At 31.2% G+C, this 24,775-nt stretch overlaps 2 protein-coding genes across 6 annotated transcripts in view; one reads left to right on the forward strand and one right to left on the reverse strand.

Moving 5' to 3' along the window:
* Positions 1 to 2,991, forward strand: part of LOC106881380 (mitochondrial import inner membrane translocase subunit Tim22) — a 16,184-nt gene extending 13,193 nt beyond the window's left edge. For all 4 annotated transcript variants that reach the window (XM_014931751.2, XM_014931752.2, XM_014931749.2 and 1 more), the window contains 2 exons: positions 399 to 471; positions 2,122 to 2,991. In XM_014931751.2, coding sequence (XP_014787237.1) covers positions 399 to 471; positions 2,122 to 2,201 — 153 coding nt within the window. In that variant the 3' untranslated portion in view covers positions 2,202 to 2,991. The remainder of the gene's footprint in view (positions 1 to 398; positions 472 to 2,121) is intronic.
* A 1,166-nt stretch (positions 2,992 to 4,157) lies between these two features.
* LOC106881382 (protein rogdi) overlaps positions 4,158 to 24,775 on the reverse strand; it is a 29,630-nt gene continuing 9,012 nt past the window's right edge. Inside the window, exons 3-12 of one of the 2 annotated variants that reach the window (XR_008263898.1) lie at positions 23,180 to 23,228; positions 22,029 to 22,083; positions 19,012 to 19,069; positions 18,008 to 18,094; positions 16,589 to 16,681; positions 14,549 to 14,647; positions 13,016 to 13,144; positions 11,010 to 11,093; positions 6,128 to 10,006; positions 4,158 to 4,966 (exon numbers count right to left, since the gene is read on the reverse strand). Coding sequence is in view for 1 of the 2 variants with exons in the window: in XM_014931753.2 (XP_014787239.1) it covers positions 9,950 to 10,006; positions 11,010 to 11,093; positions 13,016 to 13,144; positions 14,549 to 14,647; positions 16,589 to 16,681; positions 18,008 to 18,094; positions 19,012 to 19,069; positions 22,029 to 22,083; positions 23,180 to 23,228 (711 nt within the window). In the remaining variant the exon portion in view is untranslated. Of the gene's footprint in view, positions 10,007 to 11,009; positions 11,094 to 13,015; positions 13,145 to 14,548; positions 14,648 to 16,588; positions 16,682 to 18,007; positions 18,095 to 19,011; positions 19,070 to 22,028; positions 22,084 to 23,179; positions 23,229 to 24,775 lie in introns of both variants that reach the window. The other variant, XM_014931753.2, reaches the window with a different exon arrangement.

The following is a 24,775-nucleotide window of genomic DNA, read 5'->3' on the forward strand; positions in this document are numbered from 1 at the left end:
CAGCCACACTTAAGTGGCAATATACTACACTTTATCGTGCAGTTACTGTTAATACTTCATTTAGAGAATTAACATTGCTTATATATATATATATATATATATATATATATACATATACATGACAGGCTCCTTTCAGTTTCCGTCTACCAAATCCACTCTCAAGGCTTTGGTCGGCCCGAGGCTATAGTAGAAGACACTTGCCCAAGGTGCCACGCAGTGGGAATGAACCCAGAACCATGTGGTTGGTAAGCAAGCTACTTACCACACAGCCACTCCTGTAATTGTAGGAAACCTAAGATTATTTCACTACATTTTCTGAAAATATTTCATGTTTGTATATTCTTTCTACTTATGCTAATGACTGAATATAATTTAGTGAAAATATTTTATTCCTATAGATCAGAGGCAAAACAGAATTACTAAATGGTACATTATCTGGTGGTATTGTTGGGGGTGTACTAGGACTTCGTGGTAAGTTATCAGTAAATTATTTAATAATTCTTTAAATTTTCATTGTATTTGTTTGTAACGAGGTGTAGTCTTTTGAATACATCATGGATATATTATAATTGTCATGTTTCTCTTTAACCCTTTTGTTACCACATTTCTGTTGAAATACTTTGCCTTTGTTTCAATTAATTTTGAAAATAATGAAGAATTTTGTCATTATTAAGCTAGTGTGTGGAACGTATTTTAACACGAAAGTTTGAATAAAGGTTTCAACTAAGATCACTTTGCAAAAGCAAATTTGTATCATAGAACCAAGGGCAGTCTCAGGCAGGTTGGTATCAAAATAGTTAAAGAAATAAGTTTATAAATGATTTGATATATCTAATTCAATAGTTAGCAAACCACTTTTGTTCTGTACTATTTTTAAAACTTCTCATTTGGAAAACATAAGCACTATATAATAGAGACTGACTACTTGTTCACTTGAATGTTTTTCATCCAATGATGTGCTGCATACAGTGGATACACATACTTAACACATATTGAACCTTTACTCTAGATTTTATTTTTTATTGTACATTGCCAATTAAAACATGCCCTTTTTTAAAAAATTATTTTCAGTTAACTCATTAATTAATTAAGCAATTCCTTGATTGATCAGATACTTTTGTTACAAACTGTATTCCTTGTATTTTTTCCACAATAGTTATAGTTTGGATTGTGTGTAGCTTGTATGTGAAATTATGTGTGTTCATGTGCATGCACATTTGTGTGTGTCAGTGTTTGGTTCCATAGTCTTAAACTTATAAATTTCCTCCCCTCCAACTCAGGGCTATCTACCTATAATTTAAAATATTGACACCTTTGTAAATGATATTAAATAACCAAGTACTTACTGCATATTGATAATTTTTCTTTCCAATATAAATGAAAAGGTGATTTTACTAATTTTAAAAATTCTATTTGCCATGCACACTATACATAAACTGATGTTTCTACATTCATCAAAAGAAATCTATTAATTGTGTCTGGGGAGAGTCATTTTCTTTTTGTGCCTTATAATTTAACACACTCACCATGTTAAATTATAAGGCATAAAAAGAAAATGACTCTCCCCAGACACAATAGAATATGCTTCAACACACGAACTTACATAAAGAATCTTGCAAACCAAATCCAAAAACAAAATCTATTAATATTAATCTCTTTGCAAATATTGTCACTAATCGCTCATTTCATATTAACAAGATACAGTAACTCAGAAATATTCTGTGGGACTTAGTTATTCCCACTTGTAGAACCAGAGCCAATTCTTTGGTTGAATGTCTTGTTATTATATGTCTTTGTCTTGTTGATATAACACAGTTCTTGTTATTATATGTCTTTGTCTTGTTGATATAACACAGTTCTTGTTATTATATGTCTTTGTCTTGTTGATATAACACAGTTCTTGTTAGAATATGCTATATATTTGTGCATAACATCATTTTTAATGAATTATGTAACATTAATCTGTGCACAAGCTATTAGTTCTGTATGATTGCTGATTTGTTTTTAGGATATTTTTGGCTTAAACACTGACTTGTAAAATCATTTATTTGTATTTGGTAATATTATATGATTGTTTTATATTTGCTTTACTGATTTCTGATTATTTGTTTTTAATTTCAGCTGGTCTGAAAGCTGGAGTATTTGGTGCACTTGGTTTTGCTGCATTTTCTACAGCCATTGATTATTACTTACGTCACTAAATCTTGCCAAAGCAAAGCTTCTATTGTTGTTGGTTTGTTTTTGACACTTCTACCCACTCCATACTTTGAGAGTCCACCCTGACACCTCATCACCACTATCTTTCTCTCTCTCTTTCCTGCTCCACCCATGTCACTCCAACTCTCTCTTCTATAATATGAGTAGTCAAATAGCTCCCCTATAGGAAGAAATATGCTCTGTGATGGCCCCTTCTCATACATTAACCACTCATCTCCTAGCATAAAACCACTTCCCTCTCTACTATAGCCCCACTCCGCCAAAGGGAAACTTAGTCTTGCAAGTTGCTTGGTGACATAACTAGTGTTGGCATTCAATATATGCTGCAAAGTGGTTGGAAGGGTATCTGGCTGTAAAAACCATACCAAAGCAGACATTGGAGTTTGATGTAATCTCAGAACCATTTGATCTTGTCAATCCATCCAACCCATGCAAGCATGGAACATGGACATTAAATGATGATGGTGATGATGAGGAGGAGAAGGATGACTTTATCTTTGAATTAGTCAATCAAACATTAAAAAAGTCATTCAAACATTATAAATATTTACCTTTCTTGTAAACGTATTTCAGATTGTGTGTGGAAAGATGCTCAGATATAAAACCCTACTACTATTGTATATACACTTCTTAAACCATGTACATTTTATTGGTACCAAATGTGCCAAAGAAAATTCACATAAGGAAAAAAATAAACACTAAAATACTGATGGTAGGTCTTCAGTTTATTTAATTTGTTGTTTATGAAATTCATATTAAATTTATCATAAAGTTGTTGTTTGTTGTTTATATATTTTTTAGCACAAGTTGTAGGAGTTGAAAAATGGTATTTCTCTCTCATATTAGCAGTTTATAAGGTCTGTTCAGAGTTGCCTCTCTTAGGTATGTCCCATCAATAATAGCTAAGAGCTAGAAACCTCGATGTCAAGGAATCCTGATAGATGGTGATACTGAACAGATATGGTGTTTTTACACCTTTTTACACTCTGAGGTATTTGGGTAAATCCTTATGCCAGCCACATCAGGCTCAAATCTTAAACTAGTTTTATGTTCAAACCAGTCAAATCTGGCCTCTCAGGTTGACCCTACAATGTCATTCTAAAGATAAACAATCACATCATCAAAATCTTGAAGCTATGAGATAATGCATGATCAATTTAAAACAATGAGTAAATACGTTTTATATTTGACAAAGTAATCTGAATGCTAAAGGGTTTAATGAGAAGTAAGCAAGCACTGCCTCGAGTCCTAAGACTCAAAGGGCAAGTTACCTAGTTTCCATAGTAACTGAGATCATAGCATTCCCACTGAATGGGATACCTGTCCATTACAGGGTTTCTCACTATGCAGCTGAATGAAATGAAGTGTTTTACTTAACACAATGCACCACTCAGTCTGGGAATTGAAACTGTAACCTTGCTATTATGAATGCAACACTATAACTACTTGGTCACACACTTTCACATTAAATGAGAAACATGTACTAAATATTCTCTCAGTTGCAGTTTGATTTTGGAGTAGTCTGCTTTGTTTCAATTCTAAATTGTAACCATTTCTCATCATTTGCTGTCCTCAAGAGCATGAGCAATGTAAAAATCACTAAAAATCAGAACATCACACATTCTTATTTTCCTTCCACTAATTTTAAATTAAAACAACTATGTTCAGAAATAGATCACAACCACTTTAATTTGATTTTCTGTCAAAGTACAGCTAGAAATCTTAATTTTAATATTGAATTTTGTCTTGTTACTTGTACATTATACAATGTTTACTATATATGTTTATATGTGAGAAATTATGATGTGAGATATGGCATTTCATATCCATGTTTTATAAGGCATTCACACTACATGTGTTTTGATGCATTTTGTTACAAGACAAATGTTCATAGAATGATATTAAAATTGAATGATATTAAAATTGTACATATGTACACATTTGTTCATTGTGTGGAACAAGTTTATTTAATCGAGTCACATTTACTGTACATTTCAGAATAGCTGTTGCCTTTCCTCTTTAAAAAAAAAAGAGAAAAAATCAATAGAGCATCAAACAAAACACTCTGAGGTATTTGGGTAAATCCTTAATGTTCTGAGTTCAAATTCTATCTAGGTTTGCTCAGTATGGCCATTGTTCAATGACTGAAAATAGTAAAGGAATATCAGAGTTCATAGTCTAGCAAGCTGCATAGCCACCCCACAAGTGCTGGGGGAATGAAAAAAGGTTCCCAGTATACTATGTAAAGTGGTTATAGGTGTACATATAAATTCATTTGATAGTGTTTGAATAAAGTAAACATTTATGATATGATTTTAATGAACTTTATTAACAATACACATCTATAATATCCACAGAATGGCTTCTTGAGACAATCATTACTACCATTTTGGTAATGTACCTATTCTTATTCATGAATCTTGTATATGCCCAGCTGAAATGTGGAACCTTACGATTTATATTCTTGTATCCATGAATAGCTGTAATGCTTTTATCTAATAGCCTGGCAAATAACAAGATCATTTGCATATAATTTGCTCACCAGTCTCACCAATTTCTCATTTGGTGACTGTTTAGCATAGCTTTTGGCACTGTCTTGACTTCTTTTATATTTCCAACACATGAAACTTTCTCTCTGCACTATGATTTCTTTTTCCATATTTAGTAAAAATGCAACTTAAAGCCAGCCTCATTTCTTGATCATATCCCTTCAGTGTTCATGGTTTACTTTTTTTGTAACCATATACTTCTGGAAATACAGTGAATTTTTTCAGCATTTCTGCCAACTAATCAGTGCACAAACAAGTAAAAAGGTTCAGGTAGAGATGAGCAATTTAACATGTTTTGTTATAGTGGTGTTTATCTTCTAGCAAAATTGAATTCTCCATAAATGACTGTATTTGTTTTAATTCATGCAATCAACTTATATTTGTTTACAACAGGGATGTCAAATATATGGCTCTCGGCTATATTTAATCTAAGTTCCTGGCTCATTTTTTAAAAAATATTCTGTAAAATATACAGCACTAGTATGCATTCAAAGTTGGAGCCTAGTTACAAGCACAATTATGGTTCCAATTATTCAAATTAGAGCACCTCACAGATTCTTTTATTTCAACCAATGAGAAAGCTTATAAATACATACACTAAAACATGCAACCTATTTCCTCAAATGGATTCTAGTGATATTGAAAGGTTTTCCTGTTGAAATAGGTCTAACTTTCTACCAAGCATTTGTTGTATCCAGATCTTGTTGCATTCATTTGGACAATATTTTAACTCCATTCTCACTCTAAGATCTCTTACTTAATAGGATTATATATATATATATATATATACCATGTGGGTGAGTTTTTCCTTGCATATCTCTACATACAAATTTTGCTAACAACTCATATTCTTTCTTGTTAATAAAGTTATAATGTACATAGACTCCTGCAGCCTACATTATGTTTTTCGAAGTAATGATTGTCTCTACCAGTCTGCAAGATCTAGTTTTTGCTTCCATCTGGCCAACAAAACCCAAAGACCTTGATGCCCTTGGTTTACCATATTGACTACATAGTGACATAAGCAACCTGCCCTAGAGACTTAATCATTTTGCTAAGGTGTATGTGTTAATGCAAGCTCAAGCTGTGAATTTCTTAGGTGTTTTTCATGCTGACTTCCAAAGGTGATTAGATTCTGATGTATTATATATTCAGAGTCAAAACCAGGTTCAAGATCTATTGACATGAGTGACAAAGGTGACTCCTGTTCTCACCTGAACAATTTCTAACTGTTCTCTCCAAGTTCATAGAATGACTTGAACACAAGTACTTCAAATTATTTAGTACACCCTCTGTGTTTGGTTGTATTGTAATTGCAGCAAATGTTGGATATAATGAAATACTGATGATTAGATACTTACCAATTGTATCTGAGGTCAATTCAATTCTCTATGATCCTCTCTTACAAACTTGTGGCTTTGTGCCATATTTTGAAATCATTATTATAAGCATTACTGAATACTAGGATTTTTTTTCTGAAGAGAAATAGGGAGGACAAAAGTGAGCTTAAGAGTTGAAATTAGATTTTTAACTTTATGGTCAAAAGCATGGAGAGGAATAGTTTAACTATATTATAATTTAACATTTGCTAGTGACCAGGTAGTTCATCAACAATTCTTAATGAACCACCTGGTCACTAGCAATGGTTAAATTACAATATGATTAAATCATGCCTCTTAATGCTATTAACCATAATTTAGAAATTCCAAATAGCAAATGAAAGTTTGACCAGAAACTGACTCTGTATTACAGATTCAGTAACTTACTACTACTTCATGGTGCTTGCATTTTATAGTACAAAACTTGACTAAAATATGATAAAACAATGAAATAATATTCAGATATAAAGCATATGGCATAATTATATGTATACTCCCAGATGACAATGAAATGTAAAAAAGCAATAATATAAAGCATAAAAATACTGTCACCTTATGCACAGGTATAGCATGAAAATTAAATTACAAATAAAGTTTCTTAAAATAAAAAGAAAGTAATATCAAGAGTCAGTGTATTTTGAACTTTACATGTTGTTTATAATTTTTTTAAGTGAAAAAATGTTTCAAAAAGAGATTTTAAAATATGTTGATAATAACAAATTTTATTTTTCTATCATTTTTTTTTTTTATAAATTTATTGCAACAAAAGATTGGAAAAAAGTTCCTTTTTCATATATGATTATTACAAAAAATGGTCCTTCCAATTATGTATGAAAAATTAAAACTGCATAACAAAAAATAAAATGATATATTTCTTGACAACTACTTTTGAATGTCTAAATGTAAATATTTATTAAATTAACTATTATGCTTAAGACAAAATATTACATGAGGCAGTGTTTCAATCTTCATACTTTCTATCAATATATAATAAATACACATTAAAAAACATCTTAAATGTTATTTGGAACCATAGAAAAAAAAATAATTAATTTAGATATACAGAATATAAGTTTAATTATACAGAACTTTGGTTTTGTTATTTTAATCAATTGCACTCATAGTAAACTCTAATCTCAACATTATTAGTTTAAATAGTTATTTTAACTATTAAATTATCATTTGTATAAATCATTGAAATGGGAGCAATTGAATTTAAATATATACACTTCCCCACCCCTCCAAAACTCAATAAAAGTAATTGGCAACTATTTGGATTCCTGATATCCATCTCTTATCAAGACAAATTTTAGCCAGTATTCTTATAAACCACTCTATAATTGAGACTATTCAAAACATATTCCTTGTTTTATTCAAGACTCCTTTTTCAAATTGCCAAAATAACATTTTATCACAGACTATCAGCATGCCAAAATGTATTTCTTTGGTGACTTGTTTTTTAATATTTGTATCACAACCCTAAAAGTATAAAATTTCACCTCTACATTGCTTGCAGTTTGACAATTTCAAATGTTCTTTTTTTATTTTTCTTTCTTTTACAGAAATAACTGCTACCAATTTCCTAGGCATTTTTTCTTTTGTAAAATGATATTTTAACAATATGTAGTCTTGACTAGATTATGTAATAACCTGAGCACAGTTAGTACTTTAAATATTCTACACTATCTCAAAAACAAAAAATTTGTGTCCAGCCAATATATTTATCATATATATTCTAATTGGAGCTATCAGCTAGTCTTAACAATTTATGTCCCACTAATACTGCTGTATTACATCCATAGGAAAGATTTAACTCTTATTAGCCCAATCCATCTGGAGTGGTACAACTTACTTTATGTACTGAGAATACTGTATATTTGCAAAGTGTTTTGTTGACTTATACTACCAACCTGAAATTCTACAATGAATGTAGCTTGGAAATATACAATCCTCAAGTCCATAAAGCTAATAATAATTTATTAATGGAAGTAAGTAATTACTTATCACACTTCCATAAGACAAATAAACTTGACTGATGTTCCTATTACAACAAAAATAATTTTTTCTATTAATATTCACTTCTATATTTTTGTAATTATCAGATTGACAATCTATGAAAGTAACATCAAAGCTAACATTTATTTATAACTTGAAACAAAATACACAAATAAATGAGAATCTGCTGCTGTAATGACCACCATTACATTGTTGAAAGTCATATTTTACAGAGCCATTTAGAGAAACCAGCTAAAAGTAATCAAAAACTAAAATTTTGGAAACCTCACTAAATGTTATATATAATGGTCTCTTAGGTAGAAGACCAGCAATTTTAGACTAGAACTATTTTTTTTTTATCTGAAAAGGATAAAAGGCAAAGTTAATCTTGTTGAGACTCGAACTGGAACAAATACTGTGAAACATTTTTTTCTGAAGTTTTAACAATTCTGTCAACTTGCCAAGTTATCCAGAATTAATAATAAAAATTGTAATAATAAAGGAACTGATATGTATGTATATTAAAAAAAAAAATTAATTTTTTTATTACAGATGTAGTTTAGTTTTATGGAGGGGAAAGAATAGACCTAAGTTATTTCACCTATTCTAGAAAATAAGTTCCTATCAGAATCTCTTCGTGATTATTGCTATAAAATAATTTTACTAATAATGTTAATCAGAATTTGCTCTCAATTTGGTCCTTTTCTTAAATAAAAGCAAAATAAAATAAAATTTTAGATAGCAATAAATGTACTTTGGTAAACATTTATGAATAAGACTATCAATTATAATAATTATATACAAATTAATATATTTGATGATAATAGATTTAAATTATAGATGCAATTACAGTAAACACATATATGTGAAAGTTTGAATTTATCAATTCATCTGTTTAATTAGAAATAGCATCTAAATAGAAAAATCAAACTCGTTGTTACTCAATTTACATAATATTCTTGTGCTTTAAAATTAAAACAATATAAGTTGCCCAACTTGCTCAATGAACCAACCAAATTCCTTTTAACAAACTCTCTGCTACCATCTATAAAACAAGAATCACATGTTTAAGTCAAATTTTAGGACAACATGCCCACAAAGGCAGGTTAACCCAAGTTAAAGCAATGATGGAACAAATCTTTGATTATCAATCACTGAGCCATAGGCTTACTCAAATAGTGCTGACTGGGCTGCTCAACAACAACAACAGCGACAACAATTAAACAGTACTCAATTGTGCCAAGTCTTCCTCTTAGATGAAATCATCTCATAATTTTTCTAGCAAAGGAAATTTTTTCTTCATGACTTGATTATATAAGATTTGATTTTGTACAATTAAAGTTTACTTATATAATTGTCAGTGTAGTAAAATGAAACAAGTGCAGTTACTTTTCAATATTTGGTAACACAGTATTCATTTTATTTTTTTAATGAGTTTCACTGAATATATTACTCGATATATTCAGCAACATTTAGAAATTTCAAATGACATTTAAATTTCAATAAAATGAAGGCATTAGATTTAATAATTATTACATTAAAAACATGGCTTCATCAAGTGATGTTTAAAAAATTTGCGGCTTTTGGTTTTCAATGTCTATATCTACTGTACATAGTAGAAGTGACTAAAACACTACTAATTTGCTGATTGATATATTATGTAGTGGTCATTTGATGAGATCAGTTCATTTATAATAAATATCTGTTTGGAATGATCACTGGGAAACACAATGTAAAGATTTACTTGACTTGGAATGCATAGACGAACTGCAGGAGAGTTTGAATGACTGACTCTCCACAGTCGTATTATCAGGATTTTACATTTATAAAATGCGAAGTTTCTTCAAAATACTGCAGTGACTGAATCTGTAAGAATAGAAAATTATACTTTACTATTTTTATACGGGCTATGTAAAAAAAAAATATTTAAAAAAATTTTTAAAAAACCATAAAATTTTAACCCTTTAACATTCAGGTTACTCTGTCAAATATGCTTAGTTATTCACAATGTTTTGAACGAAATCATGCATTATCTCTTAGCTTCAAGATTTTGATGATGTGATTGTTTATTTTTAGAATGATATTGAAGGGTAGGTGTAAGAAGCTGGATCTGGTCAGTTTGAATAGAAAACAGGTAGGATATTTGAGCCAGATATGACTGGTTTAAATGCTAAAGGGTTAAGAAAGAAAGATAAATTTTCTGAAGAATGCTTTATCAGTAAATTGCATGTAAATGTCATCATAATCAATCAGAGACAGACTACTCACAATATTCAATAGAATGTGTTAATGTGAAATTTCCACAAACACTTATACAGTCCTATCAGACAATTCTATTACATCATGGAACAATAACAGGGCTCAATTTGACCCCTACTCAATTAACTTGATTATACTTCAGATAGGTTATGTGCCTCACACTTTCTGAATGTACTATTCACTGTTAAAACCAAGTACATGCATTCCTACATAAATGATACTATTGCTCACTCCATTCTAACATTCTATGCATGGCTGTTATCCACAAACAATCCAGACACATTCCACTCAATTTACATAACCTCCTAAAGCAGAAACCTTGTAAACAACTCATAAGGGGTACATAAATTTAAAGTCTTATTTAAAAGTACCATGACAGATACACATATACCAGGAAGACTCACCTGCAATCCTACACTTTCCCAACATGCAAACAACATGCAAAATATTTCATACTCAATGTCTCTAATACCATTTCATGTTCATCACACATGTATTACGTAGCTGAGACTATTGTTTCATCTTCAGCATTACAAAATCTTTCTGCTTTGAACAGTTGTTGAGTTTTATTTAAAAGCAATGCTAAAGAGTGAGTAAAGTAAATACTAGCCTTGTCTTTCAGTTGCTGTAATTGTTGAATTGCAAGAGTAAACAACATAATGGCTTCATTTAACCACTTTACAGTACATTCGACCTGAAAAGGTTTGGTAACATTAGGTTTATAATTTACACTGAATTATAAAAGATAGTCATTCAATGATAGGCTAATTAAACAAGAGAAAAAATATATTGATTATCAGGCTACATAGAATATTCTGCCTGATTTTTAGTATTTATTTGAAAGTACATATTTAATATTGCAAACTTAATTATCTGTAAAAGTTTCTTAATTTTGTATCACTTCTTCCCATTGTAAGTTTTTCAGTATCTAATTTGAAAAATGCCTTGAGTTTTGAATTAAGATATACATTTAATTCATTTTCTATGTCTTCCCTGCTGTCTTTCCTCATCTAAATAAATACAAGTCTAACAGAGCAAGATCTGGGGAGTATGGAGAGAATCCAAACAATTCCAGAACATTTTTATTGACTTGTGTGGTGTGAAGTTGAGCATTTTCTTAATGAAAGAGACCCCACCACAGGCTCCTCTGTAGAATATTAAGGCAAGACATTTTCCTTCCAAAGCAGTCTTCAAATCTTTGTTTTGAGTTTAAAGATTAAATTTGATTAGAAGGAAGATAAATTTTATAGTACAAGAAGTTAGGTGAAAATGTTCTTGGGTAGCCTAAGGAAACATACACTCAGTCAAGTCTGGGATGACTGAGAAGTGAATTATAAATAACCGAAGCAACTAACATAGATGATTACCATGAGTAGGTTTCAATAATCCTTCACTGACCAAGCTTCAAATGAAATACATTGGCAGTGTTTCGATTAATTTTGAAAATAATGAAGAATTTAGACAAGAAGGAATTCTAACCACGTTTCGTGGTTCACTACCTCAACAGCTCTTTTATAGGATCCAGTGGCTAAAGACATCATCAGGAGGAACCACATCCAGTTCCGGCCCCTACTCCTCTACCATTTTTGACGTGGCGGATCCCCCCCACTTTTGGAGGTGTCTTCAGCCCTGGTGTTGAGTGCGTTTCTTCTTTCTCCATTTTTTTTTGTTCTTTAGTTTCTTTGATGCAACACCAACGAATATCAGTGGGAAAATGACCATCCTGCCAAATTTCCCTTTATATACTCGCCAGTAGGCTCCAACAGCTAGCACCAGCTGTTACATGACACTGTCTAAGCTTCAACTAACCAATGGAGGGGAAGGGCACATCGTTTTAGCCCGTGCCCTCTCTAAACCTGCCTTCCAACAGTGTCATGTTAGACAGATATAATAAAATAAAAATACTATTTGTCATCAAGTTGGTATATGGAAGACAAAAGGTTCAACATTTAATAATTATTACATTTCTTATATTCCATATTTAAATCAAGCAGCACATAAATATTTAGCTCTTAGCTACAACATTCAAGTACAAAAATGATAATATACTATTATATATTTAAAACAAATCAAACCATGCAACCAAAAAGATTACATTTGAGAAAAAGTAAAGCTTCTCAGCAATGTGATCTTTATATCTGCAAGTTTTTCTGTTTTAAAAGTAAACATGTTTTGCTATTCAATCTCAGTTAAGAATAAGAAAATTGTAATAAATAACAAAGAAAATTTAGAGCAAAGAAAGGTGTAAAGTGTAAAATATAAGCTTCTATATTGGAACACAGCATAAAAAAAAAACTCTCAAAATGAAAAATTAATGAATTTTTAACCCTTTAGATTCAGATTATTCTATCAACTACAATGCTTATTTATTCATATTGTTTTGAATTAATCTTGTAACTTTGAGGTTTCAATGAGATTTAGAATGACATTGTAGGATCGGTGTGAAAGACCAGATCTGGCCATTTTGAAAATAAAACAAAGAATATATGGGCCTGATATGGCTTGCTTAAATGCTAAAGGGTTAAACCATCATGATGAATTGAAAATAAATATCATTACAACACTAAACCATCATTTTCTAATAAAAAAGTTTTTTAAATAAAAAAATTTATATACCTGGTGTCGTGACAAAACTTCTATTTTTTGATTGTTGCGATGTATCTGATACAGAGCAAGTATCAATTTGGATGTATGGATGTAAAAACTTAAAGCAACAGTATTTGGTACAGCTGGGTGAAATACTTGCTAAATGGTAAAAACAAAATTAAAAAGGTCAAATTATTTCATACTCCAATAAACTATTGGATTGATAATAGTGATGAAACATTATAACGCATGGCTTCTGCTCTGTTTAGCATTCTTAAAATGATATCAAAAGTAATTTAAATTTCAGTTTCTTTTAATTTGATGTAATCTAAGGTTATTCATTAGTTATTTGCAATTCATTCCATACAGTGAGACTATTTTATATGCATGTTTCCTTGTGATTCTTGCTTAATATTAGTAGCATTACACATTTGAAGAAGATGCCAAACTAGAATACTGTGGATGAAAACTAATAGAATATTTTTATAGAAATTAGAAAGCATTTTCAAGAAATATTAAATAAAGTTTATTACTAAATTTAATACTAAATTAATAATAAACAATAATTGATAATTAAATAATTATTTAGATAATCATTAGGAACACATTTCTTTGTAATTACTTAATGAATTAATAACATTAGAATATAATTTCCTCTTTCACTGAAAAAGAATATTTTCAGTATCCTAGCTTATTTCACTTTAAGCTTTTTATAAAATTTATTCCAAGTGTCATAACTTAACATCAAAATCAACTGACTTGAGTTAAAACATTAAAGCAATTTATAAATGGATGAAACATATTAAGATATAAATCAAAACTTTTACACATTAATTCAAATTTATGTTGTTTAAATCCAGAGGAGTCCATATGAAGGAGATTAGGAGTCATGAAAATCCAGTCTTTTTTGTTAAGAATAATGTATCTAGAACTACATTATTCAATGAGGCTTGTTTTATAAGAGTGGCCTAATTTAAGGAAGATTCTCATGTTTATTCCTAGCAAACAACCAACCAAGTAGAGGTTTTCTAATTATAAGATGTTGAGCAATATAACAATGTTTATTAAAATTATTAGCTCAAAAGAAAAGAGATATTTTCAAGTAGCAAGTAAACTTCACATAGTAGAAATAATAGCTTGCTGGTTGACAATTCATTAAATTGTTCAAACAGCTATCCCAAGATTACTTTCAATTAAAATTTTGTCATAACTTTGTTTAAAGATGAAATTCTTATCTGTATCAGCGGATAGATTTTTCTGGAATTACAATCTCAGTCATTTAAATCATATTAAACTCAATAATGCATTATATTTAAATATTCATCAAACAAATTATTTTCTAATTGATGCATGTATTAAATAAAACCTGATTTCCAGATTTCTTAACTAAAGTCTCAAATAATTACTGTCTTCTGGAGATTAAACAAAAGTAGCAAAACAAAGAACTATCAGAAAATGCTTATTAAAAGCTTGAAATAGTCCTGAAGGTATAAATGAATATTAATAGTCCAGATAATAAAACACAATTCCTTAAGAAGTAAATCAATCTAAACCAAATCTTACCATATTTTGATTATTTAACAATTCTTCAACAGATTTACGACGAGGAAATGTCAAACAAGTCCTTCCTTTTTTAATACTTTCCATGACTTCATCAATAAACTGAAAATTCAGAATAACAAAAAAGGAGTTCAGTATGTTACATTTTAAGACAATTTTTGTTTGTTTTTGGTTTCATTTCTCTTATTTTTAATATATTTACTTTCTACTTCTCTTGTTTGTTTATCTTTTTTAAGAAGACAAGGACAGGGGTGGTGTGCCATTCACTATGATCTTTCATAATATGTGTAGGTTTTAAATTAGACTGTATATACATTTATTTACAGGCACAAATATGCATATATTAAAAAATCCATCTATATACAGGATGGCCCAAAAGTAGGTTTACAGTTATTCAACTATATTTTTCGCATTGATATATTAACAGCTTAGATCTTAATCATAAAAAAATATGAAACCATTATTCTATGCTAATTTAGTTAATTGTAAGATAGAAATTTAAATGTAATAAAATGCTTTAAAAGAAATTTAAAGTGCTTACGTGATAACTGTAAACCTACTTTTGGGCCACCCTGTATTTGTATATATACAATTTTTACAGATGCAATGTAATACATTTATGGAGGTGAAAGATGTACATATATCTATATATAACAAAGCATGGCTGAGTGGTAAGAAGTTTGCTTCCCAATCACCTAGTTCCAGGTCCAATTCCATTGCATGACACCTTGGACAACTATCTTCAGCTATAGCCCCAGACCAACCCAAAGCTTCGTGGTGGATTTGGTAGACAGAAATTGCAAGAATTTGATGTGTGTCAGTCTCCTTGCGATATAGTGTGATAGCTCCAATGGGGAAATATTACCATACTTGAAAACAAGTGAGGATTAGTGAAAGGAAGAGCATCAGGCCATAGAAAATCCAACTCAACAAAATTCCACTTGACCCATGCAAGCATGAAAAAGTGGATGTAAAAACAATGATGACTACAAATACCAATATAATAAAATTTTCAATAAATCTAAATTTGTTTCAATCTCCAGTCATTATCCTATTGAAACAGTAAAAAAAATCTCACTATAACAAAATTCATCACAACAAATATTTCAGTTCAAGCAGCCAAAATAATTTTTGAGACAAGAATCCTTTAAAGATAACTGTACAAACAATATTGATCAGAGAACAATGTAATAGTCAGCTTTCTGAAATCAGTCTTCACCAATTCTTTCTGTGTCTTCCTCTTTCACAGGGTCTAAATGAACTTAAGATCATTTGCCACTTTTTACCTGTCATCCTCCATACACAGCACATGTCCATACCAGCTCAATCTTCTCTTGAGCATGCATTTCATTCCCCTTATGTGTGTGTGTCTGTATGCATGTGCTAAATTGCATGCAAGTGAGGATTTACGTATGCTAATGTTTTGTGTGTGTAGCACAGTACTTGGCACGTTTGAAAATTTGAACTCATCAGCAAATTTTTGTTTATCAGTTGTTAAGTAACTCTACTGCTCTGTGCAGGATTGTCACATCACAAATCTGGTCTGTGCATGAGTGTGATATGGTAGTTGCTGATCAAATGTCGAGAGACACTCAACTGATTTAGTGCAAGTGATGTTATGTTTTTTTCTGATTCAACAGGAGCACACACACACACACACAAACAGAGTCACACTTAAGTTGATGAAGTTATATGTATACATCACTATGTGCTGTATCTATGTAGTGCAGTAGTCAAGCCAAAGTTACTCCAATTTTATATTTGACATCTTACCAAAAGTATTTAGAATTTTAGCTACATTTTTGAAAACAAAAAAAAAGGGTAGGGCTGAAGAAAGGAAGATTTTGATCTCACATTAGTAATTTGAACAACAATCTAGAAGATCCTACTTCAACATATTTCCCCCTCTAGCTAAGCTCTTTTCTCTAATTTATTTGAATACAGGTACAGCACTATTTATCCATTTTAGTTGACATAAGTTTTCATAAGATCAGGGCTTAAAGTGTTAATCTAAAAAGTGAAAGAAACTTAATTTAAAATTACCAAAGTAACTTCTCTGACAGACTTAAAAGCATAATTTTCTTTTAAAGATATGCAATATGCTGCAGATTTTAGATGGTTGTATGCATCTTGAATCTGAAAATAAAAATATCAGCAAGTTACTATTAAACTACATCTTAACAAATAGTGTTTGAATATCATTCAACTTTTTCAAAGAAAGAAAGAAAAAAAATCAAAATATGATAATGTTTATTTTCAAGATTGAGTGTTACTACCTATAAATATTTGCAATATTTTCTTCAGGTTTTAGTTAAAGGAAGAATCTCAATGTTCATCATCAGAATGTTGGCTGATGCCTATAGGGAAAATGTGAACAAAGATTGAGTCCTAAAGTACTGCAGCACTCATGATAAAGATTTGAGTAAGGTGCGTAGTATGGATAATTTGAGAACAGGCAGATTAATCAGGTAAGCATGGTTGGGATAGTGCATGCTTACTTTTGGTTTAGAGAAACAGGAACTGTTCTAGTAATGGCAGAAGAGACAGAGAATATATAGTGTTTGTGTGCAATTGGTTAAAGTGTGTGAGTGAGTTACACAACCAGTTGAATGGGGCTTTTTTTTAAGAAGTTTAAAAGTTAATTGCATGAGTAGCAGCTGTTCCATCTCAGATAAGTAAGGCAGCGAGCTGGCAGAAACGTTAGCGCACCGGGCGAAATGCTTAGCGGTATTTCGTCTGCCGTTATGTTCTGAGTTCAAATTCCGCCAAAGTCAACTTTGCCTTTCATCCTTTTGGGGTCAATAAATAAAGTACCAGCTACGCACTAGGGTTGATGTAATCGACTTAATCCCTTTGTTTGTCCCCTCTATGTTTAGCCTCTTGTGAGCAATAAAGAAATAAGATAAGTGTGTAACATGTTAGTGTGGGATATATTTAGACTTTGTATTGGATCAGCAGATATTCAAAGTTGAAATAGTTTCTGCTCTGAAAAGATTACCTAGTCATTGTGATGCAGTTTTGGTTTTGTAATACATAAGTGAACTACATCAGTGATCACTAAATTTTTTTTACAGACTTTCTTTCTTTTTAAAATTAAAAAAAAAAAGAATTGTAAACACTATCAGAAATCTCAGAACTTTTAGCAACCCTGAATTCATTGTTAATATTATTACAAAAAAACTACTCTTTAATGTTGTTTAAAAAAAAAAAAGAAAAGGTTTTTGACTTGAATAATAGGTAATAATGAAGATTTTGCAAAATGCAATTAAGAAAAGTTAATCAAAGAGCTGAGTGAATTCTGAAGTGAAAATATAGTTTGTAAAATATATAAAAATAAAACAAATGATGAATTAAAATAAATAGTTTGCCAGTCATTTTCTTTCTTATTCTACTTGAAAGATTTTATAAAACAGTTAATTTACTAAGTTGTATAACTTAATGAATGAGCAAATAAAGACTTACTTGCTGTAATTTCCAGGGTAAACTCTGATGTATCGAAGTCTTGAATAAACTATGATGGTTTCCTTGTTTATGTTTGAAGTTTATATCCTGGTTAGGTTATTAAAAAGAATTAAAAAGAAAATTTAACAAAACTGATTTAGAAAATTCTTTTTGATAATATAAATATATTATTTTATTACATCATTATTTTAATGACACATGGAAAAAAATCATTGACTGCTCAAAATTGGACATAATTCATTTGTAAACATGGACAATGCAAGAGAATTATTGAGAGTGTAAAAGCTACATTTATAATAACCTAATGCTACCTAACATTACAGAAATCTCCACAACTAAATTCTTGTCCCTTACCTAAAGGATGTCTTTCAAGTTTCTTGAATACTCCTATTTTTCTCTAGTCCGCCTTAATAAATTACACAATAAGCCACTCTTCTTTATTTCACAGTTGATTTTACATCCACAACAAAACTATTGCCAAAACGTCCCGTCCATAGCCTTCTCTCACCATCACATCAAGCACATAAGTGCCAAGTGAATTTGATGTTACTAAAAGTTCCCCAGGAATGCAATTTCTCAATCTTCAGTAAATGTCCCATTGAGCTCAGATCTAATAACTTTAATAGAGAACTAATCTTTGAAAAAGCAGTTTACATAAAAACTTGCAATTTTTTTCAGTGATTTCCACATATACCAGTTGCACAAAAGCAGGCTTACAAAAGACTAAGTTTCTTATCTTACATTACAGAGCTCTTGTAAAAACTTTGGAAAAACAAAATAGTGGTTGTGACATAACAAAAGACTTCAATTGCATCTGACAGGGCTATAAAAGGTAAAATATGATCTTTATTTTTTATGAATACAAAAATGAAAGCAAACTTATGCACATGAAACAGAAATATTTATTCAGATCTTGAGAACTTTAAACAATTTTGTAAATCAAAATTGGAATAATCTTTTTTTTTCTGTTGCAACTTTAAGACAATGATAAAGAATATACTTACCGCTTCAGTTATGTTATCACCAAATAATGTCAAGACACATTTAATGTGAGCAGTTCCACTGTTTTAAAAAACAATAATATTGTTACTTTACTGGTATATATATACAGAGCGATACATATACATACATCCATTAAAATATAACATAAAACATGAAGTATAGAAGTTAGAGAAAAATTATAATAGTGCAAGGGTACATACAAATGCGTCTCTCTCTTTCACTCTCTCTTCCTCATTTTACATGCTGGTGGCATGTAAAAAGCACCCACTACATTCCCGGAGTGGTTGGCTTTAGGAAGGGCATCTAGCTGTAGAAATCTTCATTTACAGCCATAATGTGATGTTAAAACAAGCATACGTGCACATACATACACATATATACAATGAGCTACTTTCAGTTTCTATCAACCAAATCCACTCACAAGGCTTTGGTTGGCCCAAGGTTATAATAGAAGACACTTGCCTAAGGCGCTATACAAAGGGACTGAACCAAAAATCCATGTGGTTGGGAAGCAAGCTTCTCAACCACACAAGCATAGCTACACAAGAATATACATACTGTATTTACTAATGTATAAGTTGCACTATTTCATACTTGATTTTAACTCACAAAACCTGGGGTGCAGCTTATACAGAGGACAAAGCTAAAACTATGAAAGAAAAAAAATTTGTACCAAGCTTTAACACTAAATTTAGGGTGCAACTTACACACGAAATAAATATGGCATGTGTGGGTCATCTTCATTGTTTCAATGCTTATTTTTCCATGCTTGGAAAAATTGGAACCTGGTGCATCAGGTTCCAATTTGATTTGGCATGGTTTGTATGGCTGGATGCTCTTCCTAATGCCAACTGCTCCAAGAGTGTAGTGGGTGCTTCTTACGTGCCACCAGAATGGGTGCCATTGACATGACACTGGCATTGGCCACAACTACAATCTCACTTCACTTGACTGGACTTCATAGGCACGGTGTATTGCCAAAGGTCTCCGTCACCTGTCACTGCCTCCATGAGACTGAAGGCTCAAACAATGCTTTTTACATGCCACCCCCAGGGGTGACAGTCAGAGGCACTGGCATTGGCCACAACTATGATTTCACTTGGCTTGACAGGTTTTCTCAAGCAGAGCATATTGCCCAACATTTGACGGGTGCTTTTTATGTGCCAGTTACCATGACACTGGCATCAGCCATAACAACTATCTCACTTGGCTTAATGAGCCTTCTGAAGCATGGCATATCTCTAAAGGTTTTGGTCACTTGTCATTGTTGTTGAGTAAATAAGGATGTAAGATTAACTTATAAGCAAGTATTTTTAGTAAACATACATTTTTACCCTTGTTATGAAAAGTAGATACTATAGTCAAAACATGACTTTTTTCTGCCTGAAGTTGTAAGAAATGCTGAAACTAGTCAGGCCAATCCTTTTTATAGGTCACAGAGAGAAAAAACGTGATTTAACCACAGCATTTAGTTTCTGCAGCAAGGCTAAAAAATGTGTCTACAACAAAATACCTAAGTTTATATTTACATTAAATTTACATCTTTATCGTAATGCTGTGAAGTGCTTCTATTAAACAAATAATTTGTGTTAACAACATTTGCAGTGTTATGCAAATTAGAATAGACAAATTCAATTCAATCTGAGTTTCTGTGTGTATATTACAAATAGCTATATGCTACTATTTTCCTTGTGGAGAACTAAATTGAACAAAATTAGTCCTAATTTGCACAACAATACAAGTGTTGTCAAGTTGTCAACATAAATTAATTAGCTAAATTAAAAAGCTCTTCACAGAACTGGGATAGAGATCATCATCATCATCATTTCAAAACATCTTTAGCAATGATATGAGAAGTAGATACACTAGCTAAATCATGTTTTTCTCTTTGTAGTTAGTTTCAGCATTTCTTACCATTTTATCAAAGAGAAAAATATTACAGTAACTAATTTTCAATCACAGTACCTAACCTTCATAGCAAGGCTAAAGCCATCATCATCATCTAACATCCATTTTCCATGCTGACATGGATTCAAATGGTTTGACAGGAGCTGGCCAGCTGATGAGCTGCCTGGGCTCCAAGTCTGTTTTGGCATGGCTTCTATAGCTGGATGCCCTTCTTAATGCCAACCACTTTACAGAGTGTATTGAGTGCTTTTAAGTGGAACAAGCATAGGTGCTTTTTACATGACACTTGGCTTAATGTATCTTCTAAAGCAGAGCAAATCACCTGAAGTCTTGGTCCCTTGTCATTGCCTTCATGAAACCCAACATCTGAAGATCTTTTTTCACCACTTTGTCTACCTGGGTTTACCCTTTCCACATGTTCTCTCCACATAATCACAAACACATACAATGTGCTTCTTTCAGTTTCTGCTTACCAAATCCACTCACAAAGTGTTGGTTGGCCTAGGTCTATAGTAAAAGACACCTACTCAATTTTCCACACAGTGGGACTGAACCCAAAACTATGTGGTTAGGAAGCAAACTTTTTAACCACACATCCACATGTGTATGTATATGTATGTATGAACATGTTCATATTTACACATCTATATTCAAATATATCCATACATTCATATATGTACTGTAAGTATATAATTGCATATTTTCTACTTTTAAAACAAAGGCTAACAATAATGAAAACAACTTAAGCGAAAAAGGAGTAACAGTAACTGAGTGATTAGTGTAGTAGAACACTGGCTAATCTGATGATATTCATAATATATATTAGCATGTAGTGCATCTAGGCTGTGGATACTTAGCCCCACAATTTTATCCCACTAAGCTATTAATTGTTACAATGGGTGATGACAAATTATCATTTCAGCAGAGAGAATGTTCTCTCAGGTTGGACATAGGGGTAGGTAAACAGAAATCACTCAGTGTACACTCCTCCATCAAACCCTAATATTGGCAAGATTATGATCAAGAAATATCTAATTGCATCAATAGTATAAAATGACAGATAAATTACATTAAAATTTTATTTTATTGAAAATTAAGTGTATTTGCTTACTTTGGGCCAGACAGTAATATCTTCTGTGGTTTGATATGGCAAACAGTTGAGTCATCTGAAAACAAAAAAAAAATACAAACATTACACAACATAATAATCATAAATATAACATAAGATATTTATTGTTGGTGAATTTTCCTTAGCTTGCACATTATTCATTACATTAAGCCAAATTCATTAAATACTCTCTAATAAGGTTTGTAGCATTTTCATTTCATAACTGTTTTTATGGAATTGCTTTAATTGCAAGGACTTCTCACCTGTTTGGGGAGGTGGGTGGCTGCTTTAATTATATTTCTTTATAATTAATTTGCACATATATAAAGAAATTATTAAAAATTTGCTTGATCAAGGGCTAAACTACACTAGACAAAATAATGAAGAAATCATCTAAAAGATTCTTGAAAAGAAACAGAAGTGTTAATAGCCTACGTGCAGCATGGTAGTAATGAAATTTCACATTAAAGCACAACTTTCTCAAAGATGGAAGTAATAAAAACATATAAAATTATTATACTACATATTTAATGTAACATACAATCCAAAACAAAACTGATCCAAATCACTTCATTACTTGTAAATGCACTGATATCCACTCTGTAGTTTAAGCTACTACTTCTAGATGACTCTGCTACATTAAGAGAAATCTTGCAGGAACCAAAAAAAGGAGCTCCTACTGATTCCTTAACTTGCTAAAACAAGACAGAGAGAGCCAACTCACACTCTGCCATCTGTGGTAAAGAAAGATGCAATAGACAATGTAATCCTATATAACCCTAAAAAGACAAGATGGTCAGACTGCTTAAGGTTGACTTAGGGCTAAAACAACCTCATTAATCCACTACTTGTAATTCACTGCCAAAAAGTATAGACATGTAGATAATTGATCAAATAAAGAGCTGTGCTTCTAATTAGTTACCAAACACAACAACATACATTTTGGGGGCATCTTTTAGATATTAACATGCACAAACAAATTAGCAAAGACAGTGGTTTCTGAAACATTCCAAATAAAGAACTTTGGACAGTAAAATACAGAACATTAAGTAGGTGCCAAAATGAAGTAGAAGCTCTAGTAAGAGCTCCAATATTGGAATGGGTTTATTATGTGAACCAGATAAGGTTTGGGAAAGCAGAAAAAGAAAACCTACCTTTATTGGATTCTTTGTCTTTATCAGTAAGGAATCGTTGATTACATTCCTGTAATAATAATTAAAAGATGAAGTGATCATTTCTGACAATTGCTGAAATCTTTCTTTGTCAGATCTTTGTAATAAAAAGCATTTTATTTCTAAAACATTTTGGAAATCATGAAAAAACTTTGAAGAAAAAGTGGAAATAACATTACATTATTAGAATATTTGTTGAGTCAGCTAAAAAGAAGATGCTATCATACTGTAAAAAAAAAAAGACTACTTAACTATATTTAGTTTTCTCTTATAACTTGTAAGAATGATTTAGCAGATTATTACTTCAAGATACAGAAAATACATATTGGAAAAATTTGAACTGACCATACTCCCTTTTTTTTATAAAAATGACTTGTACTTGGGAAAGAAATTCTTACGGGGTAAAATTATAAAGTAGTGAACAAATAAATAATGAATAAAAATTTTTTTAATTTTCCATTTTTATAAAAATAAGTAATTAGTGAATTAATGGCTTATGACATATTTAGAAAAATGGAAACTGTAATGTTAGATTACACTGTGTAACATAACTTTTGTCACTATTACTTCCTATTTACTTACCCTTAGAAAGTATGAGAAATGACTAATATTTCCTGCAAATTTTGCTTTTGTTACATTTATCCAAACCCCAAAGAATCCTTCTCAGCACATGGCTATGATGCTCCCCCACTATTTCTGCTCATGATCAGAGATGCACACATTGTCAGCCAATAAGGGACATGCTCAAGTGGTTAAGGTCAAGCAACTGACATGCAAATCTGTGATTTGGTGTAACAATATTTCTATAACAATTTGCTATAACAATATTTCTGCTTCAGCAATTCAACACTGAATCTGTCTGAAATGTAATAGAAATAGGTTGGTTTCAAAACATTGATGTCCAGGTCACAAAAGTAAAGAATGAAGGGAATAATAGTCAAATACTTTTATTTCTAGATAGAAGCAAATAGGAAATAATACTTACTAACCAAAGACAAAAAAAAAAGTGTCACAGTGTTATTTGTAAACAGAGATTTCAAAAAAATTTTAGAGCTACGATAATCATTTTCACAGCATTTTCTATTAAGGCAAGACTAACACCTCAGCTGTAGGAAAACACTCCTAAATTGAAGATGCTCTCACTCAGCAGGAATAAAACCCAGGCAAACCAAATATGACATACATCAAGAACACTGTTAGTTCTATCAAAAAACATGATATTCAAATTTCCACATTATCTATTCATGACCTAATTATAAATTCAAAATGACCAATAAGGCAAACATACCCTTATTTTAGGTCAATTTTTCTACCAAACTATCAAAGATAATATGCTCTAACTTGGAATTCCAACAGATTTGGGTACAGACTAGATGCTGAATCAAGGACATTGATGAAGTTGGCCTAGATTTCATTGTGGGATCACTCATAGCCACATGCAGCAGTTCAAGCATTTTTTACCCTTGGGTAGTAGCATTCAAGTGTCTCTGGAAGATGAACAAATGAAGTGTATCTAATCACACTAGTACAGCATCTAGGCAAGTATCAAAGTAATACACATGCAAAAGTTCAGCCTAT

This window comes from Octopus bimaculoides, chromosome 1 (genome assembly GCF_001194135.2).
Source record: "Octopus bimaculoides isolate UCB-OBI-ISO-001 chromosome 1, ASM119413v2, whole genome shotgun sequence".
NCBI lineage: Eukaryota > Metazoa > Mollusca > Cephalopoda > Octopoda > Octopodidae > Octopus > Octopus bimaculoides.